The 20510-nt window shown below is 51.0% G+C and overlaps 1 protein-coding gene across 1 annotated transcript; it reads left to right on the plus strand.

The window, feature by feature from the left end:
* Positions 1-1210: 1210 nt before the first annotated feature.
* Positions 1211-5159, plus strand: SPPL2C (signal peptide peptidase like 2C). The gene has a single exon (XM_084750073.1). It carries the CDS (start codon positions 1507-1509, stop codon positions 3586-3588), a length of 2082 nt encoding a protein of 693 aa, XP_084606199.1. The 5' UTR covers positions 1211-1506; the 3' UTR covers positions 3589-5159.
* The last annotated feature ends 15351 nt before the right edge of the window (positions 5160-20510 follow it).

Here is a 20510-nt window from a genome sequence, read left to right on the forward strand (position 1 = left end):
CAAAATATTTTATTAACAGCTTATTGACCGAGCCTACGTCAATTATAACCTGATTAACCAAAACAGTAGGAAATGAGGATTAATTGACACAAAAACAAAACCTTAAGGATATCAGTCCCGAGGAACGATTCTCTGGTTGGGAGCCGCAGGATTTTTTCCACGGGGGTGGGGAGGTGGGGAGTGGGGGTGGGGTAACCAGACCCCAGAGCCTCAGCAGGAGCCAGAGCTCTGAAGCCTTCCCTCAAGTGGTTTTCTCTAGGAGCGGTCTTGAAGGGCAGCGATGAACAGCCAAATCTATCCCAGGTCTCCAGTCTGCCCAGCCGCCAGTTCTGGGCTCGTTTATATAGCTCTTCCCAGAGTCTGTTCACAGGATCTTTTTCATCTGGTAGCAATTAAGCTCCTGCACGAGGTGGTTGCCCTGCTAGTGAATTAACATCACCTGTTCTCTTACTAGACCGTTCGATCCCACGCTTGGGATCCTAAAGAACAGGTTTCTCTCCTTCATGCCAGCCTAGCTCCAAGTTCAGTGGGAGAACCCTGCCTTAAGGGGATAAAGCAAAGGGTTTAGAATGATGAGGAAGATGGCACCCAATGTCCCCCATCTGGCCTCTGAACATGCATGACACATGCGCCTACACACATATGTACACATAATATATATGCACTGTCCTGGTTTAGTTTGTATCGCTATGATAAAACACCATGACCAAAAACAACTTAGGGAAGAAAGATGGGTTTCAGTCCTTCTTCAGACACTCAAAAGACAGGGGCTGAAGCAGAGGCCATGGGGGCGGAGGGGTGCTGCTTACTGGCTTGCTCCTCATGGCTTGCTCGGCCTGCTCCTTTATAGAACACGGGACCACCAGCCCAGAGGTAGCACCACCCACAATGGGCCTCTTCCGCATTAGTCATTAATTGAGAAAACCTCAGTGGCAATGACAGGCAGATCTCTGTGAATTTGAGGCTAAGTCTACGGAGTGAATTCCAGGACAGCTGGGGCTACATAATAAGACCCTGTCTCAAAAAAAGAAAGGAAGGGAGGGAGGGAGGGAGGAAGGAAGGAAGGAAGGAAGGAAGGAAGGAAGGAAGGAAAGAAAATGCCCCCACAGACTTACCTATGGGCAATCTGTTGGAGGTATTTTCTCAATATATATTCCTATTCCCAGCTTGCATCAAGCTGACAGAAAACTAGCAGGGCACACACACACACACACACACACACACACACACACACACACACACACACACACATACACACTTTCCTCAGCTTACCTGGTCTAGGCCTGCTGGGGCCTGGGCAGGGATAAGCTCTCGCAGGACCTTCCTACTGGAACCAGGACTGAGAACATGACCCTGAGAGGGGCCTGTGCCTCACACAGTGCCTTTCCTCACTTTATGACCAGGTAGGTGTGGCTCTGTGACAAAGAGCCACACCCTCTCCCTGGGAGGGTAACAGAGCTGTGGGCAGCTGCTTCTTTGGGAGGACAGAGTAAGTGGCTGAGGAGGATGGCCTCCCTGGGTCCCCTCCTCCCCATGGGCTCGCTCCTCCTCCTCTTCCTCCTCCTCAGCCCCGAGGCCCGGGGGGAATATGGCGTGGTCCGCGTCGTGTCAAAGAACTGGAGCAAGGACTACTGTGTCTTGTACAGCTCTGACTATGTCATCCTCCCCCGGGACCTGCGCCATGCCCCACTCCTACCTCTGCATGATGGCACCAAGACACCATGGTGTCCGGATGAGGACGCTTTCCACCAGGCCCAGGACAGCTCCCCTAGACAGCAATCCCTCCACCAGACTACGACCATGGTGATGCGTGGCAACTGCAGCTTCTATGCCAAGGCCTGGCTGGCTCAGGGCCAAGGTGCCCATGGGCTGCTCATTGTGAGCCGGCCCAGCAATCAACAGTGTTCAGACACCATCTCAAAGTCCCAGGACCCCAGCAAGCCCCGGCCTGCCCTCGCAATCCCAGTGGCTGTGCTCCGCTACGCCGACATGTTGGACATCCTCAGCCACACTCACGGTGGCACCAATATCCGAGTCGCCTTGTACGCTCCCCTAGAGCCCATTATTGACTATAACATGGTGGTTATCTTCATCCTGGCTGTGGGCACTGTGGCTGCAGGTGGCTACTGGGCCGGCTTGTTGGAGGCAGACCGGCTGCAGAGGCGCCGGGCCCGAGGAAGAGGGGGGCTTGGTGGTCACAGTCAGCCGCAAGCAGTGGCAGCGGAAAGGTTCCAGAGGGCCTGGGAAGATGAAGATGATGAAGACACACCCGTGGACTTCACGCCGGCCATGACGGGCGCCGTGGTCACCATGTCCTGTTCCATCATGACCCTGCTGTACTTCTTCTATGACTGCTTTGTCTACGTCATGATTGGGATCTTCGGCCTGGGTGCCAGTACCGGCCTCTACAGCTGCCTGGTACCCATAGTGCGCTACCTGCCTCTGTGGCAATACCATTGGGTCCTGCCTGGCCGCCAGACTTACATAAAGTTGCCATTGCTACTGCTGGCAGGCCTGTGTGCCATGGTGACTCTCCTCTGGGTCATCTACCGCAACGAGGACCACTGGGCGTGGCTGCTGCAGGACACTTTGGGCGTCGCCTACTGCCTTTTTGTCCTGAGGCGGGTGCGGTTGCCCACGCTCAAGAACTGCACCTCGTTCCTGCTGGCCCTGCTGGCCTTCGATGTCTTCTTCGTCTTTGTCACGCCTCTCTTCACCAAGACCGGTGAGAGCGTCATGGTGGAAGTGGCATCAGGCCCTGCAGATTCTTCAAGCCGTGAGAGGCTGCCCATGGTACTCAAAGTGCCCCGGCTGAGCTTCTCGGCCTTGACGCTGTGTGACCAGCCCTTCTCCATCCTCGGCTTTGGCGATATCGTTGTCCCTGGCTTCCTGGTGGCTTACTGTCATCGCTTTGATGTGCAAATCCGCTCTCCCCAGGTCTACTATTTGACCTGTACAATGGCCTATGCCGTGGGCCTCCTGGCCACCTTCGTCGCCATGGTCTTCATGGAGATGGGACAGCCTGCGCTGCTGTACTTAGTGTCCAGCACCCTGCTTACCAGTCTTGCTGTGGCCACCTGCCGCCAAGAGCTCACCCTTTTCTGGACCGGCCAGGGCAGAGCTAAGCTACCTGCTGGGCCTGTGGCAGAGCCCTGCGTTGCCTCTACAGTGGCCTCCACGCTGAAACTGGGTGGTGTGACAGATTCCTGTACAATCAATGGGTTTGAGGAGGCCGTTGGCGACGAGCCACTGGACTTAGACAGCAGCCCTGGGGACGACATGGCCGAGATGGTCCCCCTATCTGAAGACGAAGCCACGAGTCTAGAGAGCCACAGTGAGAGCTCTGAAGGTTGGAGTGATGCCAACTTGGATCCTGATGAGCTACCCTCTAACCCCCCCATGGCCCTGGAGGAGCTGATGCCTCTGGCCGTGTTGGTTCCACTGATCCCAGCAGTGCCGACCCCCTCGGAGTTGGGTCACATCCACACCCAGGCTCAGGTCCATGACTCCAACCTACCCTGGATGGGGCTGCACAGGAGAAAGGGCTTGAAGGTGAAGAAGAGCATGTCCACGCAGGCTCACCTCTGAACACAGCTTCCCAAAGGCCTTTCTTCCAAAACGCCACGCAGCAGAGCCGCACAGGATAAGAGACCAGGCATTAGAGAAACTCCCCCCATCTTCCTTTGGAGTCTCTTTGCTTGTTAGGGCCGGAAGTCAGCAGTAGCACAGAACACGCCTGTGCACCGCTGGGAAGGTCCCTGTGGGTTGGTACAACTTCCAAATTGCGCAGAGGGGGGAGGGGGAACCGAGGCTCAGGGAGGTCACATGACTTGTACAGACCCACTCGAGATTTGGCCTCCCAGGGTTCCCTGGGAAGCTCCTTGTGCTTTTCCTGCACGTCCAGCTTCCTCCGAAGCCCCAGCCCCTCAGCTGGCCACATCGCTAGCCATCCCACTCCATCAACAGCCCCTTATGGCTTTTTGATCCTTTCCCATCTTTTCTCTTCCTCTCTATTTGAACGTGCTGGTCCTGCCCGCTGGATGCCTTTCCTGTCACAGAAAGACCTGCCCCACTCCCCAACCCCAACCTCAGCTCACATGGACTTGCTGAACCCCTCAGTTCAAGGCCCAGATATCAGCACTCGGACCCCAGTCCCCCCTGAGGCATTGACTATGCCCCTACTCTGTGCCCCCTGATGTAGTAGGCCCAGGAGGAGGGTCCTGTCATTCAGAAAAACATGAGTATAGGGCAGACAATCACTTAAAGCCAGGAGTGCAGAGAGATGGGCCTGGGACTGAAAGCTTTACAGATCACGTGACCGAGCCCTGCTGGCTCTGCCTAACCAGCAGGGTTCTGCAGGATTCAGAAGCCGTGTAAGCAAAGTGACTTATATACTACCGTGTCCTCTAGAAGCAGGGGGCATGGACAGGGTGACCTCCTTGGGACTCCATAGCGTTTTGGACCATGTGGTACATTTAGAAACTGTTTTAAGTAGAGCAACTGGGGTATAGGGTGAGGGGAAAGCCTTCTGAAGGAGGCCTTTTAGGGGGGGGCGGGGTCATGTCTCAAAAGGCAACGCTGCAAAGTGGTTAGAGTCATACAGCCCCACACTGACTTAGAGTGTGTCGCTTGGCGGAGACCGACCCTCTCCGTGCTCAGCTTGCCCATCGGTAGCATGGGATGAGCAATACAACCTGTTGTGGGACTATCAATGGGTTTGAAAGAGATGTCTGTCGGGTGCCCAGTGCCCCGCAAGGAGGAAGAGCTACAGGCTTGCGTTCCCTCCTTCATGCAGTTTTCTGGCCTCCTTCACATCAGTGTACCCCATTACTCTTTGGTTTTCTTTCCTCCCTCCCCCCCCCCCACTTTGGTTTTTCAAGACAGGGTTTCTCTGTGTTAGCCTTGGCTGTCCTAGACTCACTTTGTAGACCAGGCTGGCCTCGAACTCACAGAGATCCACCTGCCTCTGCCTCCCAAGTGCTGGGATTAAAGGTGTGCGCCACCACCGCCGCCTGGTTCACTCTGTTGTTTTCTTGTCCTTTGCAGTAGAGTTTGGTTTTGTGAGGGTGAGGACATACCTTGTCCTCCTTGTTCGTAGGTTATGTCTCCAAGCCGAGGACAGAGCCTTGGCATGTCAAAGGTATTTGGTTTCTGTTTGCTGGATGAAGGAAGGAAGGAAAAAGGAAGGACTGAATTGGTCACTGAAGTCATTTGAACTGTGGAAGACTAAGAGTCCGCGAAGACCCCATTGCCTAGGCCTTTTTCTTAGAGTTTGGTCAGAGTGGACAGACTTCCCAGAGCCCCCGCTTACAGGGAAGAAACACGGCTCAGCAAACAGTAGCTGCAGACCCAGCTGGACAGGATAGGGTGAAACACTCGAGCCAAGACTCTGACCTGAGGCATTGGCAGACCCTCCCGCTGCAGCCAGTGGCCATCTGGCCTGGACAGAGGGGCCGCCGTAGGCCCTGGCTCATCCCCAACCCCAGGCAGCCTCCCCACTGCTGGCCTGCGTCACTGGACCCGCGGGGCAGGCTGCACCCCTGCCAGGCCTGAAAGGAAGGACTGGACAGAGTTCAGACCTCAACCCCCTCAGTCCCTGAGTAGGAGGCTGGCAGGAAGCTTCCTCTTCAGGGCGTGGGCAGCAGGAAGCTCTGAAGATGCCAGCCACAACAGGTGGACAGTGATGGGGCTGACACAGGCCTTCAAGGAGCAGAGCCTTGGAAGGGTCTGAACAGGGCAACGACCCCTCCTCACTTACCAGAGTCCAGGTGGGCAGGAAGAGCTCAGAGATCTGAACTTGCTTAGGATGGTGCCCTTAGGACAGCGAAGTACCCACAGGGATTCAGAGAACAGGCCTGTGCCAGGGATAACCCAGCATGCAGTGGATGCCAGTGTCCCAGACACCTCAAATGCCCCCCCCCCTAAATCTCAACTCCTCACTGGAAAAGCAGTCCTGTGTGCTAAAACCCAGCTACACTGAGGGGAAACCCCTAAGCTCTCTCTTCCTGCAGAAAGCTTGGGGAAGATTTTGCACAAACAGCCTTAGGAGAAGCCACATCTTGCTTCCCAGCATGCTCCCTGCCCTCACTCACTGGTATTTGCCCAGATCTCTCTGCCTCCTAGGCCTCTCAGGAGCCTTAGTCCTAGGATCCCAAACGAAGGCCAAGGAATCAGAACCTGACGCTGACCTGTAAAATGATCTAGATTCCTCGACTGCACCTGCTCTGCTGTTCTGCAGGGGAGGGGTGGGAAGGGACAGGGAGGGGCAGAAGAAGGTCAGAATCTTTTCCTTTTTTAATTTCCTCCTGCAAACAGGTCTAAGCAATAACTACAAGACGATGTTGTAGCCTGGGGTGTTTAAACACAGACACACAAGCTCAGCTGCATATTGGGCACTCAGTTAGGGGGAGGCACATTTGAAAAATAAAAATTCCTGAGTCCCATGTTCTGACCTAGTGTGCCCAAGTGGGACCAGGCCCCTATGGGTTTGAAGGTCTTCCCCCATCTGCCTCGAGTTGAGCCTCTTCAGAATTGAGTCCTGGTCTCTCCAGGCATCTGGGCTCCTTGATAGGAGGACAAAGACCAGAGCTCAAGGTACAGAACCCAGGGCAGGCCCCACCCTCCTGCCTTGACACCTACCTCCACAGAGACTCAGGCTCCCACCAGGGCTCTAGACCCGCAAGGCCATCCCCAGAAGCTCAAACTCCACTTGGGCTTTACTGGCCAATCATTGAGAAGGAAGAATTGAGCCGCCATCATCAAACCACCAATCAGTGTTATCCACGCCCTATGCTTTTAGAACAGTGGTTCTCCACCTTCCTAATACTGTGACCCTTTCACACAGCTCCTTGTGTTGGGGTGACCCCCTGTACTGGTTGGTTTTGTGTCAACTTGACACAAGCTAAAATGATCAGAGAGGAAAGAGCTCCAGTGGAGGAAATGCCCCCCCATGAGGTCCAGCCTTAAGGTATTTTCTTAATTAGTGATTAACGGGGGAGGGCCAAGGCCATGATGGGACATGCTATCCCTGGGCTAGCAGTCTTCGGGTCTAATTAAAAAAAAAAGCAGGCTGAGCAAGCAGTGTGGAGCAAGCCAATAAGCAGCCCTCCTCTGTAGCCTCTGTATCAGTTCCTGCCTCCAGGTTCCTGCCCTGTCTGAGTCCCTGTGCTGACTTCCTTTGGCGATGAACAGCAATGCAGAAGTGTAAGCTGAATAAATCCTTTCCTCCCCAACTTGTGTTTTGGTCATGATGTTTCATCACAGCAATAAAAACTCTTAAGAAGTTGGTACCATGCCGGGCTGTGGTGGCGCATGCCTTTGATCTCAGCCCTTGGGAGGCAGAGGCTGGTGGATCGCTGTGAGTTCGAGGCCAGCCTGGTCTACAAAGTGAGTCCAGGACAGCCAAGCTACACAGAGAAACCTCATCTCAAAAAACAAACAAACAAGCAACCCACTCCCCCCAAAAAGAAGTTGGTACCAGGAGTGTGGTATTTGACAAACAGGAAGGATTTTGGAACTTTGGCCAGAGAAGCCATTGAGTGTTGAGAGCTCAGTGGGATGTTCTGTATGAGCCTGGAAGATAAGCATGTTGAGAGCGGTGCAGGAGATGGAGGCCTGGCTTGTGATGTTTCAGAGTGAAATTTAACGGCTTTATCAGGGTTACTTGCTATTTTGAACTAAGATTCTGTCATACGGGTCAGCTGGGGGGGGGGGGTGAAGAGTCAGCCACAACTAGCGAGAGACCAAGCCCCATTCAAGCGAAACCTTTGCCTCACTGGGACGGTTGATGCTCGTTAGCTGGAGCTAAGAAATTAGTGGTGACTGAGAGGAGACCAGCATCAGTGAGGTGAAATCTTCCGACAAGTGTTTCCCGGGAGCTCAGAGAAGCGATGTTCCAGAACACTGTCCGAGGTCGTGCCTTGTGCTGGCAGCGAAACTTAGTAGGTGTGAGAGTCGCCCAGGTGGTAACTGGTTTTTGAAGGCATGAGGGAATCATGGAGGGAGGTTGAGGCTTGGCACCATGAAGAGAACCTAGGAGAAGCTGTGGATAAAAGTGTGGCCAAGCTGCAGCAGAAGTCCCCCAGCGGGATGGGATGCCATGGTACTGGAGACATCAGGACCACCACGGGATGGCCGCCAAGAACAGCAGCAGCAGAGGAGCCAGTCAGATGGAGCCTAGAGGTCATGCTGTGTGCAGCAGGGGGCGGAGCTGGAGAAGTGAGCCAAGACAAGCCCTCTGGAGGAGCCCAGAAGGTTGCGAGTGGATCCCAGACGTTGGAAGGTTAGAATCTGGGTTTGTCTTGCTTTGATTGTGACTGGGCCCTGACTTTCTTCCCTCTTAAAGAGGTTTATTTTTATTTTACTGGAGGCCACAATTGAGAGACTTTGAATCTTAAAAGACCTTGGATTTTAAAAGAAACTGCCTATTAAAAAAAAAAGACTGAAATTTTAATGTGTTTGAATTTGTAAAGACTGAGACTTTGAAGGTTATTTGTGGTTTTAATTTAAGATCTGGGGGGTGAATAAGAAAGGGAGGGTTGCTGGCTTAAAAGTGATATGTGTTTGTGTGTCAAGGTGATAAGAGGTCAGTTGTACTGGCTGGTTCTGTGTCAGTTTGACACAAGCTAGAGTCATCAGAGAGGAAGGAGCCTCAGCTGAGGAAACGCCTCCGTGAGATCCAGATGTAAGGCATTTTCTCCGTTAGTGATCAACCAGGGAGGGCCCAGCCCATTGTGGGACATACCATCCCTGGGCTGGTAGTCCTGGGTTCTATAAGAAAGCAGGCTGAGCAAGCCAGCTTGCAGCACCCTTCCATGGCCTCTGTATCAGCTCCTGCCTCTAGGTTCCTCTCGTGTTTGAGTCCCTGTCCTTTGCTGATGAAAAACAACAGTATGCAAGTGTAAGCCAAATAAACACTTTTCTCCTCAACTTGCTTTTCGGTCACGGTGTTTTTGTCACAGCAAATAGAAATCCTAACTAAGAGAACCCCCAACCATAAAATTATTTCCATTGCCACTTCACAAGTGTCATTTTGCTGCTATTATGAATCATAATGTAAGTATTTGATATGTGGGATATCTGACTTGCAACCCCTGTGAAAAGGCTGTCCCAACCTCCCAAAGGGGTAGTGACCCACAGGTTGAGAACCACTGCTCCAGACACCAAAGCAACAATTATTTTTATCTGTTCATCACGCGTTGGGTCTGACACACCATAGGTGCTCAAGAGAGCAGTTGTCAAATCAATTGTGGGGTGGATGAATGTTTCCTCTTGCTAGCTGGGACTTTGGGGACATAACACATTTTTACCCTCTAAAAGGACAAACAACACTCTCTGGTCTGGCATCTGTATTAAGCGTTAGACCGTCTGGGAAAGAGCCCTGTACATGGCACAGTCAGATCTCAGTGTTGCGGTTGCTACTCCTGAGTGGCCCTGCTCTACCCAGAGGCCTCCTTCTACGTGCCGCCAGCCTCACTTTATAAGTCTGCTTCCTAAGGATTGGCCTGAGTAGCTGGACCAAGCCACACTCTTCCGGAGCAGACTCTACCTGAATGACGGAAAGATAAAGACACGGGATACTGCACATGTGTGCACACACACACACACGCATACTACACCATGGCTTGTATAGATACACACACTAGCATATATGCATACTACACTTTGCATGGACACACACATATGCATATTATACTATGGCTTGTACAGACACACACACACTATACTATGTGTTTGTGCAGACACACACACTAGCATATATGCATACTACACTGTGCATGGACACATACGCATGAGCGCACACACACACAAACACACACACACACCTGTATCAAGCACACATCCCCTAGTATACACCTTACCACACACATACTCACAAGCATAGGCTCTAACCTGCTCCCCTCAGAGCTGGTCCTTCCCCACTAGGACCAGCAAAGCTCATACACAGGTGGAGGAGGCCCTGAGGGTGTCAGTCAGAGCAGGCAGGGGACACCAATCCCTGGCACACGGAGAACAAGCTAGTGACCAGGTAACAGTGGCCTTTACTCAGACTCTTGCTCAGCTTGGGGGCAAGCCTGGGTCAAGTCTGATGGATCCCCCGCCTGCAGCCTTCTCCTGCTTCCTGAATGTAGGCTCCTAGAGCCATTAGACTTCCTCTTCCTGGAGAGTCCCAGCCTGTAAAACTTGAGGAGGGGCTAGGGCAAGAGGCTCCAGATAAGAGCCAAGGCTCGCCGGGTGTGGTGGCGCACATCTTTAATCCCAGCACTTGGGAGGCAGAGGCAGGCGGATCACTGTAAGTTCGGGGCCAAACTGGTCTGCAAAGGGAGTCCAAGACAGCCAAGGCTACACAGGGAAACCCTGTCTCAGAAAACAAACAAACAAACAAACAAATAAGAACCAAGGCTCCAGGTGGCCTGGTTTCGTGCTGAGGTTTCTTTCACTTCTCCCTGGGCCTTCATTTAATGCCAGCGAGCGCTCCACAGATCTTGAATAGATACCGCTTCACAAGTTTAGGGTTACACAGTCAGATGTCTGAATTCCCCGGCAGAGAGCCAGCAAAGACCTGTGAGATAGTCTTGGTCACAGGAGGAAAGGCCTCCCCATAGCTACACTGCAAAAAAAAATGGCTCAACTCCGGGTCCCTGCCTCCCAACCCAACATGTGGAATCAACTCTCACTCTCAACCTCCTGCTCCTTTGCAAACATATGCTCCCCTCCCCATCCCTGCTCCATGAAAACTCTGGGCCTATTGCTCGCTTACCTCATTCCTCCTCAATAGACATGGGTACCACCAGCCCCGCATTCTCAATGAGAGATGAAGTGTGGCATGCCAGGCACCTCCCCAGCCAGGAAGCAAGGGAGCATGCAGCTGCACCCAAGTCTCCCTGGCTTAATCGGAAAGCCCAGCACTGCTTTCATTAAGAGGAGGCTTTGGACGAGCAGGATCTTCTCTCCAAGCCTGCTTTCCCTGTGAAGTAGACCGATGATGACGCCTACCTGTGCTTTGCTTAAGATGAGGCAGGCAGACACACACCCGACAGTTGCTACCTGCTTAGAACAGCTCAAGACTAACAAGCGGTGCATCATACACCATCCAGGTTAACAGATTTCCCAGCATGCCCAGGGTCCTCTTCCCTTGGAGGCAGCCTGTGGATGGTGTGGAGTACCAGGAGGAAGCTTTGCTGCGGTTCACCAGAACAATCAAACGATTGCTGTTTTTTTTTGTCCTTCAACTCTGACGTTTACGTGTTCCCGTGCTGCCATCTGCTGGTCAATATGATAAATGCAAGCAGGCTCCATAATCATTCCATAGGGTGAAATACAAATATACCTCTTTACAGAGTTGCTTCCCCAGAGGTCCAGGATTGACCCTTTAGGATCTTATTTTTGAGGAAGTGAAAATGGCCTTGGAAAGACATTTTGGTCCTGAGAGGAAGTAACTACAGTTCAGACCTCGAGAAGGAAGCCCCGAAGACTTTAAGACGATCCCTACTCCACATGGGTCTCACCCACAGACCACAGAGAACCAGTGTTCTTAGCAATGGAAGCTTCTCCACAAGACTAACACAAGCACCTGCCCTACTGTGTGCACCTCCAGTGCCTGCCCTAGTGTGCGCGCCTCCAAACTCACGGGAACTAGTCTGTCCTGGTAGTTAATTTTTGTTCCTAAACAAACTCCTACTGGTGTTGCTGCTGTTTGAGGCAGGGTCTCACTAAATGGTGCAGACTAGCCTGGAACTGGCCCCCACACAGCATTTTCAAGCACGTGCTGTTATCTTTGTATGCCTGGTCTTTGTATGCCTTGTCTGGAGTGTTTCCTGGGGTGAGAGCCCACACCTCACTCCTGGCCCTTCCTAGGAAGACCTCACCCACAAGAGTCGACTGCAGAGGGGTTCCAAACCATGGTGTTTGCAGAGGCCTGCCAGACCTCCTCAGAGTTATGGACAGAGGGAGAGAGAGCACCCCACCCAAGGTCACCCAGCGAGCCATCCCCACGATGCAAGGTGCTGTCTGTCACAGTCTTGGTTTTTCTTCCTCTACGGAGGGTGCCTCTAAGCACCTTTTCTGTACTCCGTGGCCATCTGCACATCTTCCTTGGAAAAATGTTTGTTCAAATATTTTGCCCACTTTGAATCAGGTTACTGTAAACTACAGCACCAGACAATTTTTGCAGGATGGAACTGGTGGTTTTATTTCCAGAGAACCAGGGATGTGAAAAATCTTTAAAGCCCACAGTGCACTTTTACTAGATTACTTTTGAAATGATGCCCGCCAATTCTCCTTTTGCGAGCTAGAACACGGAAGAGATGGGACTCATCCCCAGCAGCAGCTCTGTTAACCTGATATGAGGGGAGGATGTATCCATTTCAGTCTGTACATCCTGAAGCTCCTGTGAGGCTGGACTATTTTTTATTTTTTTGAGACAGGGTTTCTCTGTGTTAACCTTGGCTGTCCTGGACTCACTTTGTAGACCAGGCTGGCCTCGAACTCACGGAGATCAGCCTGCCTCTGCTTCCCCAAGCGCTGGGATTAAAGGCGTATGCCACTGTGCCTGGGAGAAGAATCTTTGAATTCTACTCACAGAGAAATGATAACTGCCTGAGGTGATAAATAGGTGGCTAATCGCCCACATTTAGTCATTTACACATCATGTGCATATATCTAAACACCATACAGACCGCATAAGCACATGCAGTTACGGGCTCAATTCTTTAAAAATGTTAAGCCCTGCCAGGTGTGCTAGCACACACACCTTTAGCCCAGCACTCAGGAGGCAGAGGCAGGCAGATCTCAAGGCAGAATTCAAGACCAGCCTGATCTACATAGCCAGCTCCAGGTCAGTCAGGAAGATGTAGTGAGAACCTGTCTCAAGATAAAACATCAATGTAAAGCCTATTTCTAGACGCCATCCCATTTCCTGGGCCATTAGAGTCCTTGTTCAAGAAAAGACTAGAGTTTAATGTCTGCCATGTCCCTGCCGAGTCAGTTCCCATACCCCAGCCTGGGGTTTAAGACATCCAGGATCAATCTCTTGCCCTGGCCACATTTACCTCCCAGGAGCCCCTGACGAGCAGGGTGACTCTTATGTGAGTCTCACACATTCACGTGCCCCACAACCATGCTCTGCTGTTCCACTGACCCAGAACTTTGTCCTGGTTCCCACACAGTAAAATCTTCGCTGAGTGTGGTCCAGGTTTGCCAATGCTGGGTGCTGTCCAAGGTCCTGGAGGGAAACTTAGGATGTGATCCCAGTCTGAGAGGATCTCACCAAGGAAGGGGCGAGGCATAGATAGCTCTCCTCTCTCTGTCCTTTTCTTTCTCTCCCCATTCCTCTTTCCTCCTCCTCTCTCCTCTTTCTTCACCCTTCCTTTTCTCTCCAGGGTCTGGTGGCCCTAAATTCTCTACATAGCCAGGCAAAGATGACCTTGAACTTTTGATCCTCTTGCTTCTGCCTTTATGTCTTGGGTTCTGGGGCTATAGGTGTGCACCACCTCACTTGGATATGCGTGAACTCAGGACTTTGGGCAGGCAAACACTCTACAAACTGAGCCACATCTCCCTCCCCTTCCCCCTTTTTTAAAGATGGCAGACTGTGCTGCCCAAACTGGCCTCCTAGCATCTGGGTTCAAATCATCCTTCAGAACTCAGTTTCCCTAGGAGCTAGAACCAACAGGTGCGTGCATCACAAAGCTGTAATCCCAGTACATGGGAAGGATAACCAAGCTGTGTAGCAAGAATCATATATATATATATATATATATATATATATATATATATATATATATATATTGGGCCAGTGAGGATGGCTCAGTTTGTGCAAATCTGTTGGCCTCAGCTTGTTCTCTGCGGTGCATGTGCCTCCCTATACATCATGCATTATATAATAATAACGATAATTTAAATATCAAAAGGAAAGGAAAAAAAGACCTTTTTGTCCTCAAAGATTAGAAACTTCATGAGTGCAGGACAGTCATGGATACACAGACAGACCCTATCTCGGAAAAAAAAAAAAGACAAAATAGGCAAGGAGATGGACACAGGCTCTCACAGAAGCAGAACAAGCAGCCCAGACTGGGATGGTGGGAACAGGCCTACGAATGCCTTCAGCCTTCCCATGCGCAGCTTTTATGTGACTCCACTTCCTCCCCTGCCCTCACTAGCTAGTTGTCCCTCTGATTTTGCCTAGGCCCATGGAAGAGGGGAGGGCATTGGCCCTGACTCCACATCCCTGCATGTCAACCTCGAGGTCACCATCACCAAGGACAATGGGGTTTGTACAACCCACCAATCAGAATCTCAAGAGAGTGACTCTGTCTGGCTTCCATTTACCATTTAGCAGGGTTTTGTTTGTTTATTTTTTTAAGATTTATTGATTTATTATGTATACAGTGGCTCTGCCTGCTTGTACCTCCAGGCCAGAAAAGGGCATCAGATCACATTATAGATGGTTGTAAGCCACTATGTGGTTGCTGGGAATTGAACTCAAGACCTCTGGGAGAGTAGCCAGTGCTCTTAACCACTGAGCCATCTCTCCAGCCTTATTTAGCCGGGTTTTAATCTTGGCTGTGAGTGGGCCTTTGGGCTCTTGACTCCTGGGTCCACCTGTGGTTCAACCAGGGGAGGCTGAGGTGGGGCCAGGGAGAGCAGGTCAGGGGGTGTGAAGGAGGTTCCAGCCCCCGGTGATCCATGTGCATAGCAATTCTCCAGCTGCAGAGAGCAGTGGTTCCAGAAATATGGTCCTTGACCCAGCAGCCTGAGCATTGGCTGAAATTTTGTTTAAAATGTGTATTTCTAAGCCAGGCCCAGCCCTGCTGAGTCTAGTACTTGAGCTAAGCTGCAGCCCATTTGATGACTCCATGGGCACCACAGTGGAACCATCAGCACTCTAGAGCAGAGGCTGGTCAGCTCTTACTGTATAGGGGCCAGACAGCAAATACGTTATGCTATGCTTTCTCTGCTGATGCCCGCGGATGTAATGCCTAAGCAGCCATACTCAGCAGATAACTAGGACCAGGCAGAATTCTCAGTGACCCCACCCCCACCCCACACCAGCACCTTAACCCATGTAAGACTTTTCTCTTGGGTGGAAGGCAGAGTGTGTGGCTGTGATCCCTCCCCAATGGACAGATCACACCCCTGTGCAAAGTGAAAACACTTCACAGATAGATGCAAGGCAAGTTCTTAGTCTGCTGTCTCTGAATGAAGAAGCAGAGAAGAGATTGCCTAGGAGTGTCTGGTTTAATAGATAAGCTCAGGTTAGAGAGATGGCTTAGTGCTTAAGAGCACTGGCTGCTCTTCCAGAGAACCCGGTTCAATTCCCAGCACCCACATAGCAGCTCACAACTGTCTATAACTCCAATGCCTGATACCCTCACGCAGACTTGTATGCAAGCAAGAACATCAATGCACATAGAATAAAAATAAATTAATTAGTAGGTAAGCTCTTTAAAGAGAGTACAGAGGTGCAGCTAGAAAGATGGCTCAGGGGTTAAGAGCACTGACTGACTGATCAAAGGAACTGGGCCCTAGTTCCCAGCACCCACATGGCAGCTCACAACCATCTGTGGCTCCAGTTCCAGGGGACCCGATGTCTTCTTCCAGCCTCTGCGGGAGACCAGGTATGCACACGGTGCACAGACATGCATGTAGGCAAAAAAAACCATATGCATAAAATAAAAGTTTAAAAAATTAAAGAGGATTTACAGGTAAGAGGCAGTAGCCCTCAAAGACGCTCCCCTGCTCACCTAGAAGGTGAACTAAGTGTCACCTTGGGAAAGGGACTATAGAGTGGGCAGAGAGTGACTTCCAGGCAACAGTGGGACATGGAGGTTGGACCTTTGGCCACAGAAATGGAACTACCTAACGACCTAAGTGCGTTGGGAGACTGTGGACACCCTGTGATCACAAGCCATGTGATTTCAGTCTGGTGAGACACTACTAGGTAGAGGACCCAGATAATACACCACATGACTCACAGGAAACACATGAGTTAGAACAGCTTGTCCTGCAGCTAAGCATGCTCAGTGCTCAGACAAAACTTTAGAAAAGTAGGATGGGTCAGCAGTTCGTTGAGTCCAGTCTAGAGGCACAGAATGGGAAGTGGCGACATCATGTATGAGCAAACAATTCAAACCCAAGAGCTGCACAGAGAGGCCTGGACCACAAAGGAGTAAAGAGAAAGGACAGCTTGAGATGTCCTTGGTCCCTGAGATGCAGACAGGAAGGGCGGTGCCTATTTTCTGCCAGACCTTTGCTAACAGGGATTCACAAGCCACGCATGGGTCACGGCATATGGAAATACCACCCAAGCACCAATCTGGAGTAAAGGAACCAAGCCCAGGCTCTATAGTTAAGGCGAAAAGGCCAAAGCTGAAGACCAGATGCAAAGGGTGTTCTCACCCTTTGTCCAAAACAATGAAGGGACACATAAGACACTTGTGACAGTGGGCTGTCTCTGAGATATACGGCTCCGTGGCTGGCTTTTCCCTCGAATGCCCTGCCTTAGTTATTCACTGCTCTATAGCAAATGAACTCCAAACACAGCTAATAACACAGTACTAAACTCATTTTTTCTTCAGGCAGGGTCTCACAACTGAGGCCTGTCTTGGGATTCACTCTACAGCCCAGACTGTCTTCCCCCACGTCAAAAGTGTAAGATTATAAGCATACACCACCACGCCAGGGAAGGGGGCTTGTGGGGGGAGGGGCTATAAAGATGGCTCAGCATTCCAGCTGCTTGCTGCACAAGCCCGGGGGTGGGGGGCTGAGGGGGCGGGGGGGTGGCTGAGTGTGAGTTCTGTAACCCATGTAAAGGCAAAAAGAGAAAAACAACTGCACAGCTGCCCTCTGACTTCCACACGTGTGCTACATGTGTGCTGGGCACACTCACACAGCACACATACACACAGTAATAAAGATTTTTTTTCCTACATTTTTCCTGTGGTGCTGGGGATGAAATCCAAGGCCTTGCACATATCAGGCAAATATTCTACTTGTTAACCTCTTCGGGAAATTAGGTTTCTGCTTGTTTGTTTGTTTGTTTGTTTGAGAGATGGTCTCATGTATCCCAGACTGATCTCAAACTTACCGTGTAGCTGGTGATGATCTAAACTCTGATCCTCCCGCCTCCTCCACACGTGCCAGGCTAGTGGGTGTGTACCAACACTCCTGGTTTTATAAGGTGCCAAGCATTGAACCCAGGGCTTCAAGCATGCTAAGCAAGAACACCGACAACTGAGCTTCACCCTCTAGCCCCACTTGATGTACCCCCCCCTTACAGGCCACTTTGTTGCCTTGTCTTTGCAGTTTATTCCTCTTTCTGGATGTTTCCCTTCTGCCTGTGGGGCTTCCCACATGACTGGGTGGCTCAGATGCGAGAGGCTGGCAGGCAACTTCTTCACTTGGCATTGACTGGAAAAAGAGCCACATTTCCTGGGTTCGGTTGTTTGACCAGGATCCCACCTTGCTGGTTGAGGAATGGTTTCAGAGAATTAGCCAAAGGTGAGATGGAGGATGAGGGGACAGAGGTTGACCAATGAAGACTGACCTACCAGCCTCCTTCCACCCCTACAGAGCCTAGCAGGCACCTATATGAAACCCCAGAAGCTCCTTGTTTGCCTATTTGTGCTGCTATAACAAAACACTATAGGCTGGGAGGCTTAGAGGCAGCAGATATCTGTTTCTTACACTTCTGGAAGCTGGGAAGTGTGAAGAGTAGATGAAACCTTGAGCAAATGTGTATTATTCGCAACTGTTGACATGAGCACAGCCATGTCATGGATGCTGGTGCCTTAGACAGGCCCACAGGAACGGTGAAGCCTTCACCTAGTCTGAATACAGATGTAGTCAGTGTTCAGTGTGTGCAGGAACGCCTACAGCAGCTTCTACATCCTGGAGGACAGCAGCCTGAGTCTGCTCCCCTCCACCTGCTCCCCTACAGAGACTACCTGTTCCCCTACAGAGACCACCTGCTCCTCTACAAAGACCACCTGCTCCCCTACAGAGACCACCTGCTCCCCTACAGAGACCACCTGTTCCCCTACAGAGACCACTTGCTCCCCTACAAAGACCACCTGCTCCCCTTCAGAGACAGAGACCACCCGCTCCCCTACAGAGACCACCTGTTCCCCTACAGAGACCACCTGCTCCCCTTCAGAGACTATCTGCTCTCCTACAGAGACCACCTGCTCCTCTACAGAGAACACCTGCTCCTCTTCAGAGAACACCTGCTCCCCTACAGAGACCACCTACTTAGGCCAGATAACATGCTTCCTTGGTCCTGCAGTATATAAATCCACTTGGTTCCCAGGCTGCTACTGGCACATCTCCGTCAGAGAACATACACAGTCCCACGGATCCCAGCTTTGTATTCTTTCTTTCTTTCTTTCTTTCTTTCTTCCTTCCTTCCTTCCTTCCATTCATCCTTCCTTTTTTGTTTTTTGTTTGGGGGGTTTGTTTGTTTGTTGAGACAAGATCTCACTATGTAGCATTGACTGGCCATGTAGACAAAGCTGGCCTCAAAGTCACAAAGAGATCCACCTGCCTCTGCCTCCTGAATGGTGAGAGTAAAGGCATAAGCCATGAGATCCAGCTCAATGATGAACTTTAACCTACTCTCTCAGTCTGGACATCAGAAGTGTGAAGTGCCGAACCAGTAGGGCTGTGTTCCCTCTGAGAGCTCTGGGGTAACCCAGGGCCCTATAGCTTATGGCTGCATAAACTCAACTCCTTTCTTCTATGTCCTGTGAGCTCCTCCCATCCTTTGGCAATCATTTTAGTGAGGATTGTGAAGAAGGGCCTCACAGTTCAAAATCACACTCACTTACTCAAGCATTTAAGAGAAGAAAAAGATGGAGAGATGGCTAAGAGTACCTCCTGGTCTTGCAGAGGACCTGAGTTCAACCCCAAGCACCCATGAAGGGAAGCTCACAACTGCCTGTGACTCAGCTGAGAGGGCTCCGACACCTCTAGATATATAGCTGAGAAGGATCTAGAATTCCTGATTCTCCTGCTTCTACCTCCCAATGCTGGGACTACAGGAGTGCACCACCACACCCAGTCGATACAGTGCTGGGCTGGGGGGGGGGGGGGGCGGTCAAATGATTCTCGCTTATGCATGTAAACAGGCTCCCAACTGAGTTCCATCCCAGCCCAGCTCCTCTGGGTCATGAGGCTACCTCTGCCTGTCCCTTGTGCTTCAGTGGGTGACCTAGGACAAACTCCTCCAGAAGTCCCAAAGCTACATCTGCAAAGACCCTTTAACCAGATAAGGTTTTAGTCACAGCTTCTGGATGACCATGCAACTGACTACGCCATCCTCCCCGTCAAAAGCACAGGCCCCACTGGGGAACAAATGATGTCCCATCTCATCTCCATCTTCAGGAGAGCTACAGTGACAAGAGTTTTAGTTAACCCCGTATCAGAGGCAGAGAGAACCTCAAAAGAAACCAGGACGGGTTTCAGGGATCAAAGGAGCTGGGCAGATAGATGCTTCGGCCCCGCCCACAGCGGTGCCCACACTCACCACTTCCTGTAGCCGGGAGATGAGATAATGGCCCACGAGGGGAGTCAAGCATCTTGAGTGGCATCCTGGGAATTACAGGGCTGGTGTTCTAAGATGCACAGCCACCTCCCGCGGCTTCCGCTCTGCCGGCAGAGAAGATTTTACTAGTGCCAGGACCTCAATTAAGAAGGAGACGGTCCGCCAAATGGTGCATTCTGGGGCCTCGGCAGCAAAGCTCTCTGTGTGGCTTGTCTCCGCCAAGAGAAGGACTTCCCAGAAAGCTAGGAAGCGAACTGCATCCAGACAAGATCCCAGCCAGATGCCGGCTGGGGTCATTAGGTCAACAGTAGTGAATGACATGTGGGCCCAGCAGTCCTAGTCGGCTGGGCTTGAGGGACACTGGTAAGAATGAAGTCTGTGACAGCTGGGGACCCTGCACAGGACAAGGGAAAATGAAAGACCAGAGAGCCAAGGGGAACTGGACAGGTGTGGGTGGCAGGATTGGGAAGTTAAGTTAGAATTGGGCTCTCTTCCTAGCTCTGCTACTAATTAGCTGTGTGAGCTTGGATTTTTTTATTTTTTTATTTTTATCTTTATTTTTATTTTTTTTTTTACAGAGCCCTTAGTATTCAGAAGACAAAAATGATCCAAGAGGGGGGAAGCGGGCAAAGAATATGAACAGGCATTTTGCAGAAGAAATGCAGATGGTCAGAAAACACACACACACACACACACACACACACACACACACACACACAAAAGATGGCTGATCTCCCTAGTTAAGAAAGAAACAGATTTGTAGATTTGTAACAATGAGAACATAAGTGGGGAATTTGGTGGCATCTGAATCAAAGCCCCAGTTAATAGCATCATTAGCTGCATTAATTTCTCAGTTTTGATCTTTCTTCTTCCTTTCCTTCCTTTCTTCATTGTTGTTGTCATTGTGTGTCTTAAGATAAGGTCTAATTATACAGTCAAGACAGCACTCAAACGCAAAGTGATCCTCCCT

Source organism: Acomys minous (assembly GCF_964271855.1).
Source record: "Acomys minous genome assembly, chromosome: 12".
NCBI classification, from domain to species: domain Eukaryota; kingdom Metazoa; phylum Chordata; class Mammalia; order Rodentia; family Muridae; genus Acomys; species Acomys minous.